The sequence below is a fragment of the Pseudophryne corroboree genome, chromosome 2, assembly GCF_028390025.1.
Source record: "Pseudophryne corroboree isolate aPseCor3 chromosome 2, aPseCor3.hap2, whole genome shotgun sequence".
NCBI lineage: Eukaryota > Metazoa > Chordata > Amphibia > Anura > Myobatrachidae > Pseudophryne > Pseudophryne corroboree.
In genome coordinates, this window is record NC_086445.1 from 38,518,233 (window position 1) to 38,545,070 (window position 26,838).

Consider the following 26,838-nt stretch of genomic DNA (forward strand, 5'->3'; position numbering starts at 1 on the left):
TCGACCCCAATGGAGGAAGCCATTTTGTGGGTGGAACTGATGCGCAGTCTATCGGTTCACTTTAAACTAGTGATCTGACTAGTGATGGAGCCTCGTGCCTCAATGATGTCACTAGTTCTTGGTGGCTCTGCCCACAAGGAGAATGGAGGATACACCCTGGGGCAGATATAAGTGGGAGCTTCCCATCCATTCACCTGGGTGAGATACTGAAATCTCACGGAGGGGGAGATGTATCAAGCCTTCTAGAGAGGAAGGGGAGGTGTTGTCCATAATATCCAATCCGTTTTTGGCATGTAGTGGATAAATGGTAGCTGGGCAGTGATTGGTTGTGATCAGATCTCCCCCTGAGGGACAATGGTTTCATATTCCAGGGTCAGAAATGGGAAAACTGAAAATGTGCGGCTGTGTAACCGCTATATCCTCCGCTATGGGTGATGTATAGTGTCTGCAATATGTATATACCTGGTGCCTTCTGTGTATTCCATAGGAGACCCATCAGCCCCCTACAATGTCACCCTGTACTTACCTGTAACACGGCACTGTAACTCATGCTACCCTGCAGCCCAGATGCCTCCTCTCACAGCAGGTATTTACTTACTGCACATCTGCCCCCTCTGATGTCATCCTGTACTTGCCTGTAACACGGCACAGTGCCTGATGCTAGCTTGCAGCTCATCATCCTAATTATATGCTGCATGTATTGGGGTACCTGTTCCCCAGCAGCGATGGTCTGGTTCGGCCCGTAGAGATATTACAGGAACGTACGTTCCATGCAGTCTGTGGGATTCTACCAGTGCCGGAAGCTTCCAGCCAATTACAGTTGTAGCTGAGAGCAAGGTGCTCAGTGGGAGATCATTCATCCCGCGGACAAGGCTTCCTCCTGCTTTCCCAGTGTGGATAATGGGCGCCGGGGTCAAGGCAGAAATGAGACAAGGTTTTATAACTGTCTCTATTCAGAGAAGATGGCGTCCCTCCCTCTGTAGTTATCCTGAGGTAACAGCCATCCCACCCATACTATGAAAGTTGACATTTGTGTATAGAACAAAGGCAATTTACTGGGAATAAAATATAAGAATACGGTGGCTGGGTTCTTAACATCACATGCGGTCCACGAGTATATTATACGCTATTTCCGTTCTGATGATTACAAAACTGTAAAGTATTGCCTTGTAATGGGCAGGTGACCGTCTCGCACAGCTCTCCTGCTTGTCGTAGTCATGTGTGATAGCCCCCTGTGGACGTAGTGGCGAGTGCCGCAGCGATGGGGTCGGCTTGTCAGCATTGTGCGACGATATTGGTTGCGCAGTGAAAGGTTCTGAAAATATCCTAGAGATCAGTCTGAGATAACACAGGCTGAGTCTCTCACACACAGTCCTCCCTCTGTTATTCAGTAGAGCACCTGCAGTATCAGCGCCCTCTTACGGACAGGAGGCCAGGTAGTTATTACCTGTGTGTACACCTGGAATGGTCCCAGGTGATACAGTTTTAGCTCTGTGGAATGCGGGAATGGTCTCGTGTATGGAGAGGGTCCTTTCTCAGGATGGAGATGAGTTAATGTTTGCGCTGGAAGGGAACGTGCCCCAGGGATACGGTTTTAGATAGTAAAGACTCTCTCATCTGTCTGACTTCCCCAATTACTACAGCACAACTTGGTTGGAAGCCAGGGCCACTGTCTGCAAAAAATACATTATAGTCGTATAGAAGAATCTGCTCTACCCAAGCATGCGTTACAGTATAGTGTAGCAGGTCAGTGGTCGCTGTTCCCCAGCATGCTTTACAGTATTGCGTAGCAGGTCGATGGGTGCCCTTCCCCCAGCCTGTGGTACAGTATAGTGTAGCAGGTCGGTGGTCGCTGTTCCCCAGCCTGTGTTACAGTATCACATAACAGGTCGGTGGTCGCTGTTCCCCAGCCTGTGTTACAGTATCACATAGCAGGTCAGTAGACTCTGTTCCCCAGCCGGCGTTACAGTATCACATAGCAGATTGGTGGTCGCTGTTCCCCAGCCGGCGTTACAGTATCACATAGCAGGTCAGTGGTCGCTGTTCCCCAGCCGGCGTTACAGTATCACATAGCAGGTCAGTGGTCGCTGTTCCTCAGCCGGCGTTACAGTATCACATAGCAGGTTGGTGGTCGCTGTTCCCCAGCCGGCGTTACAGTATCACATAGTAGGTCAGTGGTCGCTGTTCCTCAGCCGGCGTTACAGTATCACATAGCAGGTTGGTGGTCGCTGTTCCCCAGCCGGCGTTACAGTATCACATAGCAGGTCAGTGGTCGCTGTTCCCCAGCCGGCGTTACAGTATCACATAGCAGGTCAGTAGACGCTGTTCCCCAGCCTGGGGTACAGTATCACATAGCAGGTTGGTGGTCGCTGTTCCCCAGCCGGCGTTACAGTATCACATAGCAGGTTGGTGGTCGCTGTTCCCCAGCCGGCGTTACAGTATCACATAGCAGGTTGGTGGTCGCTGTTCCCCAGCCGGCGTTATAGTATCACATAGCAGGTCAGTGGTCGCTGTTCCCCAGCCGGCGTTACAGTATCACATAGCAGGTCGGTGGTCGCTGTTCCCCAGCCGGCGTTACAGTATCACATAGCAGATTGGTGGTCGCTGTTCCCCAGCCGGCGTTACAGTATCACATAGCAGGTCGGTGGTCGCTGTTCCCCAGCCTGTGGTACAGTAACACATAGCAGGTCAGTGGTCGCTGTTCCCCAGCCGGCGTTACAGTATCACATAGCAGGTCGGTGGTCGCTGTTCCCCAGCCTGTGTTACAGTATCACATAGCAGGTCAGTAGACTCTGTTCCCCAGCCTGTGGTACAGTATCACATAGCAGGTTGGTGGTCGCTGTTCCCCAGCCGGCGTTACAGTATCACATAGCAGGTCAGTGGTCGCTGTTCCCCAGCCGGCGTTACAGTATCACATAGCAGGTCGGTGGTCGCTGTTCCCCAGCCTGTGGTACAGTAACACATAGCAGGTCAGTGGTCGCTGTTCCCCAGCCGGCGTTACAGTATCACATAGCAGGTCGGTGGTCGCTGTTCCCCAGCCTGTGTTACAGTATCACATAGCAGGTCAGTAGACTCTGTTCCCCAGCCTGTGGTACAGTATCACATAGCAGGTTGGTGGTCGCTGTTCCCCAGCCGGCGTTACAGTATCACATAGCAGGTCAGTGGTCGCTGTTCCCCAGCCGGCGTTACAGTATCACATAGCAGGTCAGTAGACGCTGTTCCCCAGCCTGGGGTACAGTATCACATAGCAGGTTGGTGGTCGCTGTTCCCCAGCCGGCGTTACAGTATCACATAGCAGGTTGGTGGTTTCTGTACCGTTGTAGGGATACTGTCATAGGGAGCGATTCAGGAATGGACGCTTCTTAAATTGTTGCTGCATCTTTGGAGGCAGCAGTGATGCTTAAATATGCTAATGCCGCAGGAGGCATCTAAGGGCAGAAGATACCCACTGCCACTATCGCAGATCCGAGGACGCTGCTTCAGATCATCAGTCATGTCTGCCGCATCGGCCATCTGAGTCTGCGGCTACTCTGATTTACTGGCCTCGGTAGCGCAGATGAGGCGGTCAATCTGACACCTGCCCTGGCACTTTCATAAAACGTAGATGACGTGCCCCCATTATCGGGAGAATGCTGCTTGGTGCCGCCCCCTCACTGCTCCCATAAGGCGCTGCGGCTTAGGGAGCAGAGCGTGCTACGATGAAGGACCTGCGCAGTCCTCCCAGGATCTGAATTGTATGGAGACCATCATGGTTGCGTACAACGGTGAATAAGGCCCATAGTCCGGCAGATGTTCTGCAGGGCAGAGAGCCTCTCGCCCACACGTAAACAAATAGGGCACAGCTTAATGACTAATTAATGCTGGCATCACTAGGACATACTGTGCGATGTTCTGCTAGACTCGGCCTGGTGCATTATACATGAGTTCCTGCGCTGTCCGCCGGCAGTGGGGAGTCTCCTTTCAGCCGCGCTTGTTGCTTTATGTCCATGGAATATAGAGTATTGCGCTTTCCTTGTGTTATGTGTCTCACTGATGCGATTTAGAGTTACCGGTTTATGTAACTTCTGTCCCAGTAACCTTCAGCTGTTCCCTCATGGCGTCTGTTGTCGTTACTCCGCTCCGATTCCTTCCCACAGGACTTGTGTGAACAGATCCCTAATAACTGCGCGTGTTGTACCTCAGTGCATGTGATCCTACAACATAGAACACGTCGTGGCATTATCCTGAACGCCGGTTTATTGACTGCTTCCTACACTGTTCTTACTGGCACCTGCTGGAATCTGGGTAACCGTGATTCCTGCGATTCTGGCGCTTTACTGTCTCCATGGAAACAGGAAGAATCGTTTGCCCGATGCATGATGGCATTGGCGCTTAGTGGTGCATTGCAGGCACAACGGTGAATGGAGTGATCCTTTCAGGGAAAATAAGCCTTCCCGAACATTGCGCTACACGTAAGACGGCACCTTTTCTGATATGGTGGTTCCAGTGTAGAAAGTGGTAAAGGCTCATCAGGATCCCAGTGGATCTTCCACTAGGAGGACTGCTATAAATGGAGGTATCCATCATCAGTTGCCTTGTCTAACAAGGCCACAAGTCACCTATATCCCTTCTGTTCCTGCCTACATGAGCAAACTGAGAAAGAGATTACCTACCCCGGTAGCCACGGAAGTGTCCCTACTACCTGCTGTGCCAGTGGTTCACAAACGCCATCCCCAAGGCATCCCAACGGTTCCATGTTTTAAGTATATCTATGGCTGAACACAGATGCTTAAATCAAAATTTACCAAGGTACTGATTAATTCACCTGTGCTCTGTCATGGATACTCTTAAAACCTGGACCGTTGGGGTGCCTTGATGAGGACCGCGTTTTGGAGCCAATGTGGTTGGAGAAACAGACTCTATTCCATCATATCGTATATTGCAATTGGTGTTGGGTGCTCCCCAGCTGGTGACTAGGGATTCCCTACCCCGTCCCCCAGCCGGTGATTAGTGCTTCCCCTGCCCCGTCCTCCAGCCGGTGACTAGTGCTTCCCCTGCTCCGTACCCTAGCCGGTAACTAGAGCTTCCCCTGCCCCGTCCTCCAGCCGGTGACTAGGGCTTCCCCTGCTCCGTACCCTAGCCGGTGACTTGGGCTTCCACCGCCCACACCCCCAAGCCGGTTACCTGAACAGAGAAACAAGAGAGCAGGTGCACCATACATCCATTGTAATTATAATAAACAGAACCATACACCATATCCGAGGATCTAGACATAAAGTTGGCCAATAATATGAGCCTGATAACAATCGTCAAGGTGACCTCATCGCCTCTGGCGAACTCCTATAATGTTAGGGAACTGCTTGAAGAGGTCACCTTGACGATTGTGGGCAGGCTCATATTGTTGGCCAACTTTATGCCTAGAGATCCTCGGATATGGTGTATGGTTCAGTTTAATATAATTCCAATGGTTGTATGGTGCACCTGCTCTCTTGTTCCTATGTTGTACTAAGTCCCAGCTAGGTAGCACATCCCATTATAAGTAGCCAGGGTGTGTAGTCTAGGCCACCTCCCCCCAATATATATAACCGGTGACTTGGGCTCCTCTCCACCACGCTCCCCTCTCCCTGACTTTGATCCTAATAGAAACATCGAATTTAACTGCCGATAACATCATTTGATGGCAGATACGATAGCTATCATATGTAAGCAGTAATTATTGTGCAACCACCGTAGGTGCGGCTCCTTCCGCCATGCCCCCTGAGAGAGGCTCTGCTCCTGACACGCAGGGCTCACTTCTCCTCCTTGTAATACACTCAGGCTTCTCTTGGTTTTATTTTTGGATGCTCTGTAGCTCTGCCGTAAGAGTCTCATTAATCCTGCGACTCCCAGCTGTGTGTGTGAAAGCCATTCCTGCGCTGCGGGCCGCTCGCTGGTCCTGAGAGAGAATTAGCTGCGCGTTCATCTGTGAAGACTAATTACTTCCTAATAATTCTTATTTTAGTCGCATCTCTGTGATTATCTCATTTATATTACCGCTCAGATCCCAGAGAGCAGAGATGGGCTCCTGAGACACTAACAGGACCGTTATAAATGTCTCAGTCACCCTCTGCCGACCTCCTCGCCTGTGCCTGCCGTCGGCAGAGATCAGAGCACTCTGTATCCTCGCAGCTGCTGTGGATGGGGGAATGTATTATCTGAGTGCGGGGAGAGGCCTGTACAGAGCAAGATATGGCGGAGGGTGATCTATGGCTTACGGCAGAGCAACTCCTTGTAAGAATCTGTTTCCTTTTTACATGGCTGTCACTTACCATGTTTCCCAGGATGTCGGTCAGTGATTTTGAATATACACGTTTCTTTCTTCCGTCTAAGTCTATCAAGTTTTTGTGGTACAGATCCATTCCCCTCCTCACATCATGTCACTGCCCCTGTCACATGCAGCCCTGTCCTCACTGACACATCACTCATCTCCTGATATACTCTGTGCTGCTGGAGACCCTGCTCCTCCCACTATATAACTGTCTGTGTCATCCTGCTGCCTCCATTCCCCTCCTCACATCATGTCACTGCCCCTGTCACATGCAGCCCTGTCCTCACTGACACATCACTCATCTCCTGATATACTCTGTGCTGCTGGGGACCCTGCTCCTCCCACTATATAACTCTCAGTCTGTTGCTGCTGCCTCCATTCTCCTCCTCACATCATGTCACTGCCCCTGTCACATGCAGCCCTGTCCTCACTGACACATCACTCATCTCCTGATATACTCTGTGCTGCTGGGGACCCTGCTCCTCCCACTATATAACTCTCAGTCTGTGGCTGCTGCCTCCATTCTCCTCCTCACATCATGTCACTGCCCCTGTCCTCCCATGAGTGGATTGGTTGATACGTCACACAGGATGACCTGATTGGCTGCAGGTGTTCTCTCCCAGCTCACTGTGATACTGGGGCAGTGCAGGCGGTCAGCAGGTGCGGGTCACATACAGAGGAGCGCTCAGAGCCTGGTTAGACTGTATTATAGCGGACGTACCTTACACAGTGAGATTTCCTTTGTTCAGCAGATTCAGACCTGGTCGTTTATCACTGACAGGAGCCTCTCTGGCACCTAATTACCCTGTGATACCCACATCTGCTCTGCCCGCTGTGCGCACCTCGTCCTGCCGACACACCTGGCCACGTTATAGATTTCCTGGGTAATAGGATTCCTGTAAGCCAGGAGTCCCTTTGTTACCCACACTTTAGTTACGTTTTCATGTCTCCCTAAAAACAAAACGTAAAGGTGTAATCTAATCATTTGTTCTCGATGCTGCGGATCCCGTGTTCCCTTCCAGCATATAAAACATTTCCCCCATTAATATTTATTACTACACCAGCGATGGCGACGGCACATGAGCCCCGGGGGACGGCCTGTTCGGGGTTACACGTTTCTGCTTACTACTGTCCGCCCTTAGCTCCTGTACAGCTGGAATCCAGGGTGGTCACTCGGGGGGGGGGGCCTCCTGTGTATGTTCCGCTGTGTGTGTGTGTCCCATGTAAAGTGGGTGAATGATCAGGAATAATGTGATGTATAGGTGCTATATACGCAGGTTCGCCACCTGCAGCTGCTATGTGGTTACTCATTCAGCCCACTCCATCTCTGTACAGCCCTGAACCATACCGCCTCCACCTAAAAAAAACGTAATGGGTGTCTCTAGGACCGCCCCATAGCATTTTAGCCTACTGCTGTCCAGCAATCAAGGGGTTAACACTCTGCGCTCCAGCAGGCACAGGCTTGCCCCAAATAGACAAAATTCCTTGGGGGGGGGGGGGGGGGGGGCTTCATGCAAAAGCTGCAAAATAGAATGAACGGGACCCTCCTAAACCAAATCTAATTCTGTACAGAGCTTCCCGTCAGAAATCCGGCCTCGGAGCATGACGCAGTATGAGATGTTAGTGCGTCGTCTTGTGCGGTTAGAGGTCTCCCCACCCTCATTATGCCAGGTGTATTCAGTGCTGTGGCCTCCTTTGTCATCCAGCCAGGTCATATCGCGCTCTGGATCCTCCTAAAGGCTCTGTACGCTCCAGTTGTTGTCTGCGGGACGTCCTGTGTGATTACTGGTGTTTGCCGTTTCCTAATTGTCCGTGTGCCGGAGATACGGCCTACGTCTCCCTTATGTGGGTTACTCAGCCCAGGCTGGACACACGAGTGATTCTACAGCCGCACCTACACTGAGATCACATCCGCATATACATGACTACAAACTATATAAAACGGTTTTACTATACTCACAAGCTCCCAGGGCCTGTTGATTAACCCTTCCTTGACTTAGGATATCATTATTATCATGGACTAAGTCTCCTTGGTGACTTATAATATCCTTATTACACTGTATGGAGTACATTATAGGGGTATATGCAATTCCGGGCGAATTGCGGCACTTTTTCACACGTTTTTAAATTCGACCGTCGAATTCCGGCAGGTGGGTGCCGGAATTCGACATATTCAATAAAAAAATTCGACAGTCCCGCTGTAGAAAAACGGCCGATTTGACGGATTTTTATTAGATTTTTAAAAATGTTTTAATAACGGTAAAAAACCCGAAATTTTTTTGCGTGGGGTCCCCCCTCCTAAGTATAACCAGCCTCAGGCTCTTTGAGCCGATCCTGGTTGCCAAAATACGGGGGGGAAAAATTACACGGGATCCCCCGTATTTTAACAACCAGCACCGGGCTCTGCGCCTGGTCCTGGTGCAAAAAATATGGGGGACAAAAAGAGTAGGGGTCCCCCGTATTTTTTGTACCAGCACCGGGCTCCACTAGCTGGACAGATAATGCCACAGCCGGGGGACACTTCTATACCGCTCCCTGCGGCCGTGGCATTAAATACCCAACTAGTCACCCAAGGGCCAGGGGTGAAGCCCGAGGCTGTCCCCCCCCCCCCCCCCCCATCCATGGGCTGCGGATGGGGGGCTGATAGCCTTGTTGAAAATGTAAGAATATTGTTTTTTGCAGAAGAACTAAAAGTTTTGTTTTGCCAAGTACGTGGATTACAATAAAAGAACCGGACACTGGATCATTTGAGTATAATTTTATTTTCAGGTACCCCGGATTCGTCGACATTGGAGACGTGGCAGTCGGCGTGTCAAAATAAGTAAGTATGTATGTGTCGGCATGTGTGAAATAAAGTTGTATTTTCACGGTGTGCGTGTCCTGTTTTTATTTGGGTATTTTTTTTCCAGAAGAACTACAGGTACCAGCGGGCCCGTTTCCCCCCCGCATGCTGGTACTTGCGGTGGAGGCTTGCTGGGACTTGTAGTTCTTCTGCAAAAAAAACAATATTCTTTCATTTTTACACATGGCTATCAGCCCCCCATCCGCAGCCCTTGGATGGGGGGGGCAGTTTCTGGCTTCACCCCTGGCCCTTGGGTGGCTGGGGAGGGGGACCCCTTGATTGAGGGGGCCGCAGGGAGCTGTATAAAAGTGTCCCCCGGCTGTTGCATTATCTGTCCAGCTAGTGGAGCCCGGTGCTGGTACAAAAAATACGGGGGACCTCTACTCTTTTTGTCCCCCGTATTTTTGGACCAGGCGCAGAGCTCGGTGCTGGTTGTTAAAAAACTGGGGATCCCCTGTCATTCCTCCCCCCCCCCCCGAATTTTGGCAACCAGGACCGGCTCAATTTTTTTCCGGTTTTTTGTAACATTTTTGAAAATCTAATCAAAATCCGTCAAATCGGCCGTTTTTCGACAGCGGGACTGTCGAATTCGTTTTTTATTGAATATGTCGAATTCCGGCACCCACCTGCCGGAATTAGACGGTCGAATTGTGTCGAATTTAAAAACGGGTGAAAAAGTGCCGCAATTCGCCCGGAATTGCATATACCCCTCAGTGGTCATTCTAGGATTTTTTTAGGGCAGGGTGCTGATCATTTTGAAGGGCACATTTTTGATGTGACTCTTTGCGCCCAAAGCATAGCGCATATGTTTATAGTTTTTATATATATATTTTCCCTTTAATGTATCATTTACCGCTACATACATATAGGACACCCATGAAACACCCAACATCTGTACGGAGAAAAATACTATATTTGTCCAGTCTCCTTAAAAGAATGGCTATAGTATATACACATAATAAGTAGATGGTAATAATAAATGTCTCCTCCACTGATTAAGTAGTTATAATCCTTATGCGTTATAAAACAGAAAAGTTAAGCAGAGGGTTAAAATATACAGTATAGGTACAAAACAAGTCTGTTCTTCTATTAAGGAAATAGTGTAAGCAGTACATGCTCACTGCTTACCCTGTTCTTTCCCTCTATATCAGAGTGCTGTGTTATGCCGGCAGCCACAGCAGTGATGCCATGTACAATGCCTCCTCTGCCATCCATTTCATTAAGGATAGAAATTGTTTCCAGTTTCAGAGGTGAGCAAGGAGTAGACAACTACATTGTAACATGCGCTCTGACTGTTGCATTCTGTATACAAGGGGGCGATTTATGATCCTGCAGGGTGCACTGAAAAAGGGCAGGGTGCTTTTTCACATTTCAAAAATGGGCAGGGTGCAGCACCCTGCTGAAACAGCCTAGAAGGAACACTACATTATATACTACACAGAAGGAGACAAATGCTTGCATACACATAACATATGATCAGTATCCTTACCTTTTGTCACTCTGACGTTATTAGTCATTAAACATAACCTATTTAGCTATGGTATACAGGTTAGGAGACGCCCCGTCCATTCCAGGAGGTGACGGATAACCTAGCCGAGTGTACCTAATTGTTCATGCACAGTGTGCAGTGCTCACTGCTTCACGCCTCTTTCCCTGCATACAGGAACAATCGCTGGGCGCACACTTAGAGTGATCACATCTGATAATGGCCCTCATTCCGAGTTGATCGCTCGCTAGCTGCTTTCAGCAGCAATGCACACGCTAGGCCGCCACTCTCTGGGAGTGTATCTTAGCTTAGCAGAAGTGCAAACGAAAGGTTCGCAGAACTGGGTCAAAATATTTTCATGCAGTTTGAGTAGCTGCAGACCTACTCCTACCTTGCGATCACTTCAGACTATTTAGTTCCTGTTTTGACGTCAAAACACGCCCTGCGTTCAGCCAGCCACTCCCCCGTTTCCCCAGGCACGCCTGCGTTATCTTCTGACACGCCGCGTTTTTTAGCACACTCCCGGAAAACGGGCAGTTAACTCCCAGAATCACCCCTTTCCTGTCAATCACTCAACGATCAACAGAGCGACTGAAAAGAGTCGCTCGACCTTGCGTGAAACTGCATAGTTTGTTGTGAAAGTACGTTGTGCATGCGCACTGCGGCCCATACGCAGAAATGCCGATTTATTTATTTTTAAGCTTGATCGCTGCGCTGCGAACGACGGCAGCTAGCGATCAACTCTGAATGACCCCCCATGTGCGAGTCTGAGTACCCAAATATAGCGGACTCTCCAATGGAGGGCGCGTAAAACTATTACTCAGCCCTAGAAAGAGCTTTTAATTATAATAATTAGTTCACATACACACAAAGCTCATTTGTGTAGTGAGGGTAATTAGTAATAGCTTTAATTCCATTTGCACATTTCTCTTCAGCCGCCGCCGCGGCCCGCCACCCCAACAGTCCGGACACGCCTCTGTTGCCCGGACCCCGCCAACGGCACGTCCCCTCCCGCCCCGCGACCTCCTCTGCCTGTCAATCAGGCAGAGGCGATAGCATCTCACTAAGCTCCAGGGGAGCACGGGCGCACTCCACAAAGTGATTCAGACTGCGGCCGCTGCAGCAATGCAGTCTGAATTACCCCCATAGTGCGTACTCACTGTGCAATCTTCAAACGACCCACTATAGCTTGCGTCGTTTGGTTGTTTGGTCATTAACGATATATCGGGTATATACGTAGGTAGGGCGTACACACTAGACCAGGCTTTCCCAACCACGGTCCTCAAGGCACACCAACAGTGCATGTTTTAGTGATATCCAGGCTTCAGCACAGATGACTTAATTAGTAGCTCAGTTATTTTGATTTCATCATCTGTGCTGCAGCCTGGATATCGCTAAAACCTGCACTGTTGGTGTGCCTCGAGGACCGTGGTTGGGAATGCCTGCACTAGACTATTTGAATAAAATCGTTAAACATATCTTCAGGTTGGCCGGCACTGTGGGCAGATCTGACGGCGTGAGGAGCGAGGCACGGGAGCGCGCAATAGTGTGGACACACTGGACGATTTGTCCTTCTAGTTTGGCTAAAAATGACAAATCGTCCAATATATGGTCTAGTGTGTACCCTTCATGGTTTGTGCTACTTGTACCCGTGTGTGGCAGAGTGGGCAACCGTCAGGCCTCATCCAGAGCTATGCACAGTGTGGTCCAGGCACGGGTCATGTTCCCTCTCCTCATGGAGTATGTGATGGCAGAAGACCCTTCTCTAGAGCTTGCCATGTACTATAGGGGACTAGTGCTGGGCGGTGACGGCTTTGTGTGTTCCGTGCGGACAGAGGTTATGTTGCGAGTGCAGACTCCTGAGCTAGTCCCGCTCTGCTGCTGTTGGCACAGCTGGTACGTGCCCGGGAGCTGTACGTAGTGCGCCCATCCCCTACTGAGTAGCAGTGAGAGCTGGCACCCGGGCACTGCGGCTTTGATCTTTAATCCCTCTCGGTGACAGTCACCCGGCACCTCAGCCAGGCAGACACGTGGCAGGGATTACACACCGCTGTCTGTGCCAGGAGTCGCCGCGCTCCTCTGCAGACCAGGCTCAGGCTGCCTCCTATTTACACTGGAGCTGGCACTGCAGCTTGTTCCACATTGCAGATGCGTTTCTTACACTGCCGAGTAGGGGCCCGACAGGGGCCCGTGTATAATGTAATGGTTCTAGGATAGGAAGTGATTTGTTCTCATCTGTCTGTCCTAACTCCTCCAACCGTTCCATTCTCTCCCATGAACTATAATGCGGGGGGGGGGGGGGGGTTACCCAGCACAGAGCTAGTCCGCCCCACATGACAGGCCCTACCCATTCCCCCCCCCCCCGCACAAGTACAAAAGCATCACACAGCGGCGATGCTTTTGTACTTTAGGAGTAGTTCCCGACCAGCGCAGCTAGCTGTCGCTGTGAGGGTCGAAACAGCTATGTGTGACGTCACGCAGCCACTGCAGCCTGCCCGCCCCCCCCCCCAACCGGTTCAGGCACGCCTTCATTGCCCGGACCGCGCCCCATAAACGGTGGCCACACGCCGCCGGCCTGCCCTCTCCCTCCCAGCAACCGCCTCAGCCTGTCAATCAGGCAGAGGCGATCGCAGAGCTGAGACAGCCGTCGGCTGTCTGACATGTGCCGGCACAAAAAACGCACAGCTTTCGTCAGGTCTCTCTCTTTGCCTATACCTGCACCACGTGTTTCCCACATGCATCTGGAGGCTATGTAGCCACGATGTAACTACAGGTCCCAGCATGCACTGGCAGCCTGACCCCAGCCAGAATCCACAGGCCATGTCCCATTACATGGTGGCGATGTCCTGGTCACCTGAATGTGACACTTTACTTCCCACTGCTCTACCCTGCTCTAGTGATCATCTGTGTGTCCTAACAGCCCACTGTGATTGTGCTACACAGACGGCGCTCACACTGAGATACACACGGTGTGTACATGTAAGTGGTGTGCCCCGATCACTGTAAGCTGTATGTTAGCGGTGCACACGGAACGGTGTATGTTTTGCGGGCATTCTATGTTAGCTGCGTACACGGACTGGTGTATGGTTATAGCATGTTAGCAGTGCACACGGACCAGTGTATGGTTATAGCATGTTAGCGGTGCACACGGACCAGTATATGTTGTGCGGGTATTGTATGTTAGCAGTGCACACGGGCCAGTATATGGTGTATGGTTATTGTATGTTAGCAGTGCACACGGGCCAGTATATGATGTATGGTTATTGTATGTTAGCAGTGCACACGGACCAGTATATGGTGTACGGTTATAGCATGTTAGCGGTGCACACGGACCAGTATATGGTGTACGGTTATAGCATGTTAGCGGTGCACACGGACCAGTATATGGTGTACGGTTATAGCATGTTAGCGGTGCACACGGACCAGTATATGGTGTATGGTTATTGTATGTTAGCAGTGCACACGGGCCAGTATATGATGTATGGTTATTGTATGTTAGCAGTGCACACGGACCAGTATATGGTGTATGGTTATAGCATGTTAGCGGTGCACACGGACCAGTATATGGTGTATGGTTATAGCATGTTAGCGGTGCACACGGACCAGTATATGTTGTGCGGGTATTGTATGTTAGCAGTGCACACGGGCCAGTATATGATGTATGGTTATTGTATGTTAGCAGTGCACACGGACCAGTATATGGTGTATGGTTATAGCATGTTAGCGGTGCACACGGACCAGTATATGTTGTGCGGGTATTGTATGTTAGCAGTGCACACGGGCCAGTATATGGTGTATGGTTATTGTATGTTAGCAGTGCACACGGGCCAGTATATGATGTATGGTTATTGTATGTTAGCAGTGCACACGGACCAGTATATGGTGTATGGTTATAGCATGTTACCGGTGCACACGGACCAGTATATGTTGTGCGGGTATTGTATGTTAGCAGTGCACACGGGCCGGTATATGGTGTATGGTTATTGTATGTTAGCAGTGCACACGGGCCAGTATATGGTGTATGGTTATTGTATGTTAGCAGTGCACACGGGTGTATAATCTCCTGTCCCTATTTTCTTGCAGTTGGAAAGACCTCCTTAATCACACGATTCATGTATGACAGCTTCGACAACACCTACCAGGTAATCCTCATCCCTGTTTAAGTCTCTGTCTGTAAACCCCTACCCCCCCCAACACACTCACTCACTCACTCACTCACAGCATCTCCCCTCCGGTTGCCTTACTCTGTCCTCCTCGGATCAGACAATGAATGCTGGGAGATGACTATACTCACTGTTCGGTAGCGTTCTGGCCCCCTGTCCTTACACATGACCGCTGTGGTATTGTATTGTATCACAAAACATGGCGGCCTCCCTTGTGTACAGTTGACACACATCCTGTATGCACAAGGAGTAGCCCCTCCCCCCCCATTCCCAAGCTTGGGCTGTGCTTAGTATTGATGTTAAATCCATGTATTTATCTCCTTGCAGGCAACCATCGGTATAGACTTCTTATCAAAGACCATGTATCTAGAGGACAGAACAGTAAGTGTTTCCTTGTCCGGAGTCTCTGAGGTAGACTGTAGAACTCCCAGATTGGGGATGGAGCTATGCAGCACAGAACCTCTCCCCCGTATTCTCTGCCTTAGATTAAGTTGTATCCACAGATCTGTAAGGGCCCAGTTCCTGTCCAGCCGCCTCCTCTGTCACTTCTCCTGTATCCAGGCCTCTGACAATGCGGATCTGTTATATAATGGCCAGGGAGCGTTATATACCATCTGCAAACTGTAAGCAAAAGAGAGGAACCCAAGAACAAGTCCTTTTACCAATATCCTGGCCAGTATGGCGGATGAGTTAGGACGGATTATTGTGTGTGTCCATTGTAACTGCTGGGTGATCAGTCTCCTGTACCAGGGGAGGTGACCCCATTCCATACCACGCTCCAAGTCAGGGGACATCCCTAAAGACTGCCACATATGTAACACTAAAGGACCACTAAATATAAAATGTTTGTACGGACGACCTGATAACATTCACAGATATACGCCAAGTTCCCTTGCTGCTTACATACATTCGCTGTGGAGCTGCGTGAAATCTATTGCTCTGCTATCGGCTATTTTGGGCTGAAGGAGTCTGGCTGCAGCTTCCTTCCCTGTGATTACTGGCAGGGGAAGTCTGCTGTGCGCAGGAAAATGTCTCCCCCCCCCCCCCACCCCCCCCCCTTGGCCAGATATGAAAATAGTCACAAATAAGTGTGTAAACATTTTACAAGTTTGCGATCGCTCACAGTCAACTTCACAGCAAATCGTACATTCCTCTCAAGCAACCGGATTTCATCAGTTCCTATTTGAGGGCTTGGGGGGGGGGGGGATTCAATCAGCAGTGACAAAAAAAATCCCGATAACTAGGGGGCTAACAGTTGCCGAGACCCTATGAGCACAAGAATCCATTAATTTTTCACGCATTCTGTGTTATCACATTAATTTGACAGGCATTGGTTAACAGGGGCTTGGGTGAAAATGGATCTGGAGTTGAATAGCCCCCGGGAGTTAAAGCCCGAGGCCACCACCCTTTTTCACCCGCAGTAATTTACTGTGTATCATTGAATCCCCCTCCTAGTAATGATTGTGAGTAACTGTTCCGATTGCCGGGCAGTTGGGAGGTATGTATGTCCACGGTTGCTCTGGTGAGCGGTTGCGGCAGGAACCCCACCACTGTTCCATGCAGCCATGGACGGATATTGGGGAGGGATAAGGTTCATTGTAACATTGGAAAGTCCTAGGCACGCGTTCTGCCTTTTGGGGTCATGCCCCTGTGCCCTGATCTGCAGACCCCCATTGTTGTCAGGTATGCAAATGTCAGTACAATGTGAACTATACCATGTTCTATCAGATGTGGGAACTTCCCTGTATATATTTGTGAATGTTATTAGATTGTGGGGGGGCAGTGCAGTTAGCGGTGGTGTAGTGCGCACTTACCGCACTTATGGTAGCCCTAATATGTGTGATGTAGGGGCAGTTTAAGGTGTCGTTGCTGGCGTTCCAGCAGCACATGGCGGTGATCACCCGCAGTACACCCCTAATTGAATTGCCCCTTTATGTTTGTGGGCCCTTAGTGTATGGAAGAGAAGAGGTGACCTCGGTGTCTCTGCCGTACAGGTGGAGTTGACCCTTCCCCTGCTCCTGCCATGGTTTCCTGTTGCTGTCTCCACCTGTTTGATTGTTCTCCATCCCGCAGATCAGATTGCAGCTCTGGGATACGGCGGGACAGGAACGATTCCGCAGCCTGATCCCCAGCTACATCCGCGATTCTGCCGCCGCCGTAGTAGTTTACGATATCACAAGTAGGTATTCCGGCAGGCAAACCTTTTTTGACGGTGTGTTTTTATTTTCTCTCTCCCCTTCTTCTGCTGTGCCGGCGGCTCACCCCTTGTTAGGTCCGGCTGCAGTTGTGGGACACAGCAGGTCAGGAACGCTTCAGGAGTTTGATCCCTAGCTACATTCGTGACTCCACAGTGGCAGTTGTTGTTTATGATATCACAAGTGAGTGTGGACGAGAACGTCTTTCCTTTTCCTATAATGTCGTCTGGTAGCCGTCGCTGCAGTGCAGACCTGTTTATAACGGACCTTACTCACTCCTTCCTCCGGGCAGTGCCCCCCCGCATTACTGTATGGCATTATTACAGTCTGGTTCTGGGTAATACTGGGTAAGGTAAATGCAGTGAGATTTGCAACGCTCTATCCATCCAGAGTCCGGGGGAGTGGCTTCACGGGTGTCCAGGGGCGGCGCTATGCTCCGTGTCCTTGACACCCTGGAGAAAAAAAGAAAAACAAAATTGATAGCTCTTTATCATCGATGGCGGGAAACCATCTGGTTCTCACCCATCGATGGTAAAAGTAATTACCATCGGTCATAGACCATCAATGATTTTGAATCTTCGATGGTCGATGGCCATCCCTAGTTCCACTACAGCTGTAATGTTGTTCACTGGCTGCCTGAGCTCGTAGCAATTACTGGTTCCCATGTCCAAAGTACAGACCCTTGCCGCAGAGTGCAGGCTTCGATACTGTGTAATCGGCCACTGTAGACTGCGGGGAGAGCTTTCCCTACTGTACCGAGAAGTAGATTTATTGACAGGAAGTCTTGAGTGCATCTGAAAAAAGCTTCCCCCTTGATCTGCACCGTAAATATGAACGTTACGACATAGTATTGTAGTAAAATTCCATTAGGTCCTTTGTTATACTATATGTTATTGGTGCGTAGATGTACACACACATACATGTAACTGAGCATGTCAGCTACATGTTATAGAGCACAGGTTCTCAAACTCGGTCCTCAGGACCCCACACGGTCCACGTTTTGCAGGTCACCTGTACATTTTTAAAATGTGACAGTTGGTCATACACAGTGCAGCTGCCGGGTGACATGGAAAACGTGAACCGTGTGGGGTCCCGAGGACCGAGTTTGAGAACCACTGTTATAGAGCATAACACATAGCCAGGTAATGATATAAGCTACGTGTAGTCATCCTGCCGGGGACGGTAAGTATTACTTAGGGGTGCAGCGCAGGGGCTGTCCAGCCAGTAACATCAAACACACCTATTACTGTATGAGGCGTGTGCTATGGCTGCTGTGTAATAGAGCAATGCTCTGCATCATACGTGTGCGTCTGGGGTCGGTAGCCACCCAATAACCCACGTGTTCCTTACTAACTGTTGGTTTGTGAAAACCCAGATTTCTAGGGAAATGTCACGCCCCATCCACCAGTCACGCACAGAATCCCATGTCTGTGTCTCCGGCCCCTGTCAGACCCGCTTCTGTTCGTGGCTTCCTGTTACATGTCACAGTGTCCAGGAATAGGTCTGTTTCTTACACCCAGCAGGGGCAGCCATTTTGTGTGCCGAATCAGTGACCACACAAGATGGCTTCCGGCGCGGTGTGTAGGTAACAAGCGTCCATTACCAGAAGCTGTCTTGTTTCCAGCCACGGTCCGTTATAAGCGGAGAGCACTGTACTGTGTGTGTGCATGCTGCGTATGCTCGATGTCTGCTGCTGGCTTACCTGTGTCTTGTATCTGCATGTCGCACCCGTTGTGCATGGTCTGCTTGCAGTCGCACTGGTTTCACATTAATGTAATACAGTTCAAATGTTTATGTGGGAATGTGGCAAGCCTTGGAGAGAGAGAGAGAGGATCAACCAATCAGCTTCTAACTGTCATATTTGAAAAATAACAGGAGCTGATGGTTGGTACTTTGTCTCTCTCTCCAAGGTTTGAAGACGCTTCCCCTTAGTCCTGTATTCCTGCGGCAGGCATGTCAGGTCAGGCTGCTGTGTAGGGGTCTCACTGAGGGGTGATGAAGGCTCGGGATCCCTAGACTTAAGGCTCCCATACATCTTGCACCGATCCACCGACTGGATCTGCTGATTGGCTGCCAGAGATGATGGGTGATCCATAGGGGTAATTAAGCATGTAAAAAGTGCCAGGATTTTTAAACATGTTTAATAGTCGCAATCCCTAACACGGCCGTCTGGGGATTGGGCCACTGACCCAATACATGATCTGATGTATGGCGGCCGTTATCCGTTAATTTTGAAGAGACTGTCATACCCAATAATACAGGTAGAATTTATCATTAAGGGTTTATACTGATAGGTGACAGCTGTATAGTCCCCTAAGTTTCCATCATGTATTCCTGTGCACTGATCCCTATAGTAAATGTGCAGTCAGTAAATGACACTTTTCTATGAAAGTATCTGGAATTACTGACCGCTCAAACATTATATGGTGGGGTTTAATGGATTATGTTACAGGCATTTAAGCTGCTGTGATCTCATCTGTAGTGGTTATATATTTCCCCAATTTCTTCTAGTTTTTGCAGAATCTGTCTCCTTTCTCTAATTTGCATAAAATGGGTGGGGCATAGACACACCCACTTCCGTATCCCCTGTCTTATTCTATAAGCCCCTGGCATTGCATTCTATATATCGTGCACCCCCAGAAACTATACACCCCCCCGATCTTACATGGCCTGTTGGAAATGTCAGCTCTGCGGTCTTGCCCTATGACCTCTTACACCTGAACAATAATCTTAATTCCTGCTGTTACCAACAGATGTGAACTCGTTCCAGCAAACGACAAAATGGATCGATGACGTCCGGACGGAGAGGGGAAGCGACGTCATCATCATGCTCGTGGGGAATAAAACAGATCTAGCGGACAAAAGGTAAAATATTCTCTGTGTGCCTATGACGAGCCTCTGTCCCGCCGGCCTCTGTCTCTTGTATCTGGCACCGCCTGGCAGAGACCAGCCGCGGTCTTCTCCATAGCCCCAGGACTCTGCATTAACTGGCCGGGTCTCGTCTCCCCCTGCAGGCAAGTGTCCATTGAGGAGGGTGAAAGGAAAGCCAAGGAGCTGAATGTAATGTTCATCGAGACTAGCGCCAAAGCCGGATATAATGTAAAACAGGTGAGTGGCTCTCGGTTCTCAGGACTGGCCGGCGAGGAAAGCGCAGGTCTTCCCTGTAATATTCACCCGTTTGCTCTTTCTTGTCTTCCAGCTCTTCAGACGCGTGGCAGCTGCTCTCCCCGGCATGGAAAGCTCACAGGACAAAAGCAGAGAAGACAGTATCCTTCTCTTACCTGCCTGTAGAGGGCGCCAGAGCCTGGCCTCGATGCCTGGAATAGTTCTTGATAATAATCAGTACAGTAGGTTAAGTGGTGACCTTAACGGGCTTGTTCATGGGTTGTGTGGTATATACACTGTGTTGCCAGGGCCTTGGGGGCGAATTCAGACCTGATGGTAGCAGCAAATCTGTTAGCAGTTGGGAATAACCATGCTGCAGTGCAGGGGGCGGCAAATGTAACACGTGCAGAGAGAGAGTTAGATTTGGGTGGGGTGTTCAAAGTGAAATCTAAATTGCAGTGTAAAAATAAAGCAGCCAGTATTTACCCTGCACAGAAACAAAATAACCCACCCAAATCTAACTTTCTCTGCACGTTACATCTGCCACACCTGCAGTGCACATGGGGGGTCACTCAGACCCGTTCACACGCAGCGTTTCTTCGCTGCGGTGCGAACGGGTCGGAACTGCGCATGCGCGGCGGCCGCAATGCGCATGCGCGGCGTCGGACAGCGGCCAGAATAAAGAAGAAAGTGATCGCTAGCGCAAGAAGATTGACAGCGGGGAGGAGTTCCGGGGCGTCTACCCACCGGTTTCTGGGCGTGGAGATCCGAACGCAGGTGTGTCCAGGCGTTTGGAGGGCGGATGTCTGACGTCAATCCCGGGACCTTCGTCGCTGGATCCGTTCCACAGGGTAAGTAAGTCTGACCCTGGTCTTGTTTTGCAGGAAACTTTTTTAGCATAGCAGGTCTGCCCAAGCGATCGCAACCCTGCTATGCTAAAATACACTCCCCCATAGGCGGCGTCTAGTTGATCACAGCAGCAGTAAAAAGTTGCTACGTGCGATCAACTCGGAATGACCATCAGGGTTTTTCCTAACTGCTAACAAATTTGCTACTACGATCTGGTCTGAATTACCCCCTTATGTTTCCTTTGGTCCTGGTGCTCAGGTTACATTCACACCGATGGGTCAGAGTCCAAAATATATGGACCACGTGAATCCTGGTTTAGGTTATCTATTGCTGCGGGAAAAGTCTGCTCCGGAAACTGGCGGCGTAATTGGTTCCAAGTTATTTTTTTGTCCTTAACTCACGTCTTCTACAGTGATTGACATTAAACTGGAAAAGCCTCACGAAGCTCCGGTCAGCGAAGGCGGCTGCTCCTGTTAAGACCACCCGCCCTCCCACCCCCCCCCCCCCCCAATCCCACCCCAGATTCCTCCGTCTCTCCTCCCCCATTAACCTGAGTGTGAATATCGGCTCGACTCCTCTCCTGTCCATGGCTGGTTGTCTGGTGACTCTATGAACAATTAGCTCCACAGGCTCATTAATATATATATAAATATATACAATGTCTTCATTATTTAAATGAACCAGAAAATGATATAAGGAAAAAACACAAACCTGCCTGTTGTTGTTCTGTACTAAAGCCGCAGTTCACATCTGCAAGGGGGGTGGAGGGGGGGGTTTACAGCCTCGCGGGACAACAGGGGGTTTATATGTCTGTTCTGATGCACTGTGACTCCTGTGCCGACGGCGCCCACGGAAACCTACCTGTTGGAATGCCTATACAGGGTGCCGATCGCATACTCGTAACACTTTATGGAAGTAGCCATTCTGTGGCACGAGGGGCGAGTGGCCTCATGCCTCCGGGCGGTCGCTAGTGCCTGGTGAATTGATAGGCCGTCTCCCTAATCGGCATGGCTGCCTCTACTGTGTGGAATTGATTGGAACCCCCCTCTTAATCTAAGCAAAGTATTAAGCTGTGGTCATACTCGCCACTGTTTTATATAGCGGCACGTTCCTGCTTACACGGTGTGAACTGCAGCTTTAAATGGTTTTCCTTTTTATTAACAGTTATTTTTTTTTTTTTTTTAATAAAGTATAAATAATGCACTTTGTAATGTCGCAGAGCGGAATGGGTAAGAGTCATTGTGTATCACTGAGCACCGGGAGCAGCCAATCAGACACTGTATAGAAATAAACAGCGGCCCTGGTTGGGGGACGGCTCTTCCCTCTCTGATATTGTGTGGGGTGTGGGTCTTGCTCTCTTGGGGGTGGTGGCTCTGGGATTTCAGACGGGTCACACTTCCGTCCTGTGTAATAGCACATTAATACTCTGCTGCGTGCAAGTGGACCGGCAGCTCCGGACTGAGACTATTATAACACGAAGGACATCAATGACTGTATATTATTTCTCTCTATTGATAAAAATCCAGATTTTTTTTTCTCTCATCGCTTGTGTCATTTGACAGCCTCCTACATTACAGAGCTTAATTAGAAGACTAAACACTAAATTTATACAGTGCAAATATTTAGATATATAATATATTAAGTGTCTGTATTTGCCGACTTAACTGTTATTTAGAGATTCAGTCCTTCACCTGTCGCCCAATCGCTATCCTCCCCTCCCCCGCCCTTTCCTTGCTACAGCACCCGTTTCCCCCACCAGGCTCAGCACGCACATCACCTGACCCCAGCGCCCCTCTTTACTTGCGTAGACTGTAGTGCTCTTCTTGACTGTGCCTTGTAGTCTTTATTATACAATGGAACCATAATCGGAATGTTTCTTGCTGTGCTCAACTTATAATTTTATATACCTTGCTGCATGATTATGTGGCCTTATATCCTCAATCTACTTCCTAACAAGATGGTTGATGTGCTATGTGTGCCCCTGTTATGTATGGTGCAGCTCCCGAAACCCAATGTCCCAGTAACAGTGTTTTAAAGTATATGGCAAGGAGATCATTTTGAGAGTGTAGAATATCTTCACCACTTCTAATGGAAGCCTTCATTTAAAATTATCGGCAAATATAACTGCAAAAAATCCCAAATCAATCTGCGTGCCCTGTACGTGCTTTTAGTACCCGCGCGTTTCATCGCTCAGCAACATGTGCCCTGGCGACGTCTTACCTACGCGTTTCATCGCTTAGGATCATGTACCCTGGTGACATTAGCCCATGCGTTTCATTGTTCAGGATCATGTACCCTGGTGACGTTTTACCCACGTGTGTCATTGCTCAAGATCATGTTCCCTGGTGATGTTAGACCCATGCTTTTCATCGTTCGGGATCATGTACCCTGGTGACGTCTGACCCACGCGTTTCATCGCTCAGGATCATGTACCCTGGTGACGTCTGACCCACGTGTTTCATCGTTCAGGATCATCTACCCTGGTGACGTCTGACCCACGCATTTCATCGCTCAGGATCATCTACCCTGGTAACGTCTGACCCACGCGTTTCATCGCTCAGGATCATGTACCCTGGTGACGTCTGACCCACGCGTTTCATCGCTCAGGAACATGTACTCTGGTGACGACTGACCCACCGTTTCATCTTTCAGGATCCTGTACCTTGGTGATGTCTTATCAGTGCTGCCTTATAAAGCAATCGTAATTCAGTAACAGAAGTAAGGGAGGATCAGGTCACCTGAATTATTGGCTGGTTTTATCTGGTTTCATGTCACCCCGCGTCACGATGTGTGTTTGCTGAATAAGCTCTACTGTTTTTGGTGTTGGTTTATTTGTTTAATATTTTTGTATTTCTCTGACGTCCTAGTGGATGCTGGGGACTCCGTAAGGACCATGGGGAATATACGGCTCCGCAGGAGACTGGGCACATCTAAAGAAAGATTTAGGTCTATCTGGTGTGCACTGGCTCCTCCCTCTATGACCCTCCTCCAAGCCCCAGTTAGATTTCTGTGCCCGGCCGAGCTGGATGCACACTAGGGGCTCTCCTGAGCTACTAGAAAGAAAGTATAGTTTAGGTTTTTTTATTTTACAGTGAGACCTGCTGGCAACAGGCTCACTGCAGCGAGGGACTAAGGGGAGAAGAAGCGAACCTACCTAAGTGGTGGTAGCTTGGGCTTCTTAGGCTACTGGACACCATTAGCTCCAGAGGGATCGCACACAGGACCCGACCTCGTCGTCCGTTCCCGGAGCCGCGCCGCCGTCCCCCTTACAGAGCCAGAAGCAAGAAGGTCCGGAAAATCGGCGGCTGAAGACTTCTGTCTTCTCCAAGGTAGCGCACAGCACTGCAGCTGTGCGCCATTGCTCCTCATGCACACCACACACTTCGGTCACTGATGGGTGCAGGGCGCTGGGGGGGGGGGCGCCCTGAGCAGCAATATTAACACCTTGGCTGGCAAAACTGACACCATATATAGCCCCAGAGGCTATATAGGTGTAAATTACCCCTGCCAGAATAACACAAAAAGCGGGAGAAAGCCCGCCGAAAAAGGGGCGGAGCCATCTCCCTCAGCACACTGGCGCCATTTTCCCTCACAGCTCCGCTGGAAGGATCGCTCCCTGGCTCTCCCCTGCAGTCCTGCACTACAGAAAGGGTAAAAAAGAGAGGGGGGGCACAAATTTAGGCGCAGTATAATATATATATGCAGCTATAAGGGAAAACACTCTTTATAGGTGATATCCCTGTGGTATATAGCGCTCTGGTGTGTGCTGGCATACTCTCCCTCTGTCTCCCCAAAGGGCTTTGTGGGGTCCTGTCCTCTGTCAGAGCATTCCCTGTGTGTGTACTGTGTGTCGGTACCGCTGTGTCGACATGTATGATGAGGAAAATGATGTGGAGGCAGAGCAAATGCCTGTAAATGTGTTGTCACCCCCTGAGGGGTCGACACCTGTGTGGATGGACTTATGGAAGGAATTACGTGACAGTGTCAGCTCCTTACATAAAAGGTTTGACGACATAGGACAGCCGGCTACTCAGCTTGTGACTGTTCCAGCGTCTCAAATGTCATCAGGGGCTTTAAAACGCCCGCTACCTCAGATGGCAGACACAGATGTTGACACGGATACCGACTCCAGTGTCGACGACGATGAGACCAGTGTACCCTCCAATAGGTCCACCCGTTACATGATTGAGGCAATGAAAAATGTATTACACATTTCTGATAGTACCCCAGGTACCACAAAAAAGGGTATTATGTTCGGTGAGAAAAAACTACCAGTAGTTTTTCCTGCATCTGAGGAATTAAATGAGGTGTGTGAGGAAGCCTGGACTTCCCCCGATAAGAAATTGATAATTTCTAAACGGTTATTAGCAGCGTACCCTTTCCCGCCAGAGGATAGGTCACGTTGGGAAACGTCCCCTAGGGTAGATAAAGCGCTTACACGTTTATCAAAACAGGTGGCACTACCGTCTCCGGATACGGCCGCCCTAAAGGATCCTGCTGATAGAAAGCAGGAGGCTACCCTAAAAGCTATATATACACACACGGGCATTATATTGCGACCAGCGATTGCATCAGCATGGATGTGCAGTGCTCCTGCTGCGTGGTCAGATTCCCTGTCGGATAATATTGATACCCTGGATAGGGACACTATTTTGCTGACAGAGCATATAAAGGACGCTGTCTTATACATGCGTGATGCACAGAGGGATATTTGCCGGCTTGCATCAAAAATAAGCGCAGTGTCCATTGCCGCCAGAAGGGGGTTATGGACTCGGCAGTGGTCAGGTGATGCCGATTCAAAAAGGCACATGGAAGTTTTGCCTTATAAGGGGGTGGAACTGTTTGGGGATGGTCTTTCAGACCTCGTTTCCACAGCTACGGCTGGGAAATCGACATTTTTGCCACAGGCTACCCCACAGCAGAAGAAGGCACTGTATTATCAAGTACAGTCCTTTCGGCCCCATAAACACAAGAGGGCTCGAGGCGCATCCTTTCTGCCGAGAGGCAAAGGTAGAGGGAAAAAGCTGCAGCATACAGCCAGTTCCCAAGAGCAAAAGTCCTCCCCCGCGTCCGGTAAGTCCACAGCATGACGCTGGGGCTTCACAGGCGGATCCGGGTACGGTGGGGGCCCGTCTCAGAAATTTCAGCACACAGTGGGCTCTCTCACAGGTGGATCCCTGGGCCCTTCAAGTAGTATCTCAGGGGTACAGGCTGGAATTCGAGACGTCCCCCCCCCGTTTTCTAAAATCTGCCTTACCAGCAACTCCCTCTGCCAGGGGGGCAGTGTTGGTGGCTATCCGAAAACTGTATTCACAGCAAGTGATTGTCAAGGTACCCCTCCTTCAGCAAGGGAAGGGTTACTATTCCACAATGTTTGTGGTACCGAAACCGGACGGTTCGGTGAGACCCATCTTAAATTTAAAATCCTTGAACACTTATATCAAAAGGTTCAAGTTCAAGATGGAATCGCTCAGGGCGGTTATTGCGAGCCTGGACGAGGGGGATTACATGGTCTCCCTGGACATCAAGGATGCATACCTGCATGTCCCCATTTACCCTCCTCACCAGAAGTACCTCAGATTTGTGGTACAGAACTGTCACTATCAGTTCCAGACGCTGCCGTTTGGGTTATCCACGGCACCGAGGGTCTTTACCAAGGTAATGGCCGAAATGATGATACTCCTTCGCAAGAAGGGAGTTTTAATTATCCCGTACTTGGACGATCTCCTGATAAAGGCGAGGTCCAAGGAACAGTTGGTAGTGGGGGTAGCACTTTCTCGGGAAGTGCTACAACAGCACGGCTGGATTCTCAATATTCCACAGTCACAGCTGGTCCCGACGACACGTCTTCTGTTCCTGGGAATGATTCTGGACACAGACCAGAAAAAAGTGTTTCTTCCAGTGGAAAAAGC

At 49.8% G+C, this 26,838-nt stretch overlaps 1 protein-coding gene across 2 annotated transcripts in view; it reads left to right on the forward strand.

Annotated features, from left to right (window-relative positions):
- Nucleotides 1-22,468, forward strand: part of RAB6A (RAB6A, member RAS oncogene family) — a 40,591-nt gene extending 18,123 nt beyond the window's left edge. Inside the window, exons 2-8 of one of the 2 annotated variants that reach the window (XM_063951181.1) lie at nt 14,698-14,756; nt 15,105-15,158; nt 17,050-17,155; nt 19,726-19,837; nt 19,987-20,080; nt 20,172-20,238; nt 21,339-22,468. In XM_063951181.1, the coding sequence (XP_063807251.1) occupies nt 14,698-14,756; nt 15,105-15,158; nt 17,050-17,155; nt 19,726-19,837; nt 19,987-20,080; nt 20,172-20,238; nt 21,339-21,403 (557 nt within the window). In that variant the 3' untranslated portion in view covers nt 21,404-22,468. Of the gene's footprint in view, nt 1-14,697; nt 14,757-15,104; nt 15,159-16,850; nt 16,957-17,049; nt 17,156-19,725; nt 19,838-19,986; nt 20,081-20,171; nt 20,239-21,338 lie in introns of both variants that reach the window. The other variant, XM_063951180.1, reaches the window with a different exon arrangement.
- The last annotated feature ends 4,370 nt before the right edge of the window (nt 22,469-26,838 follow it).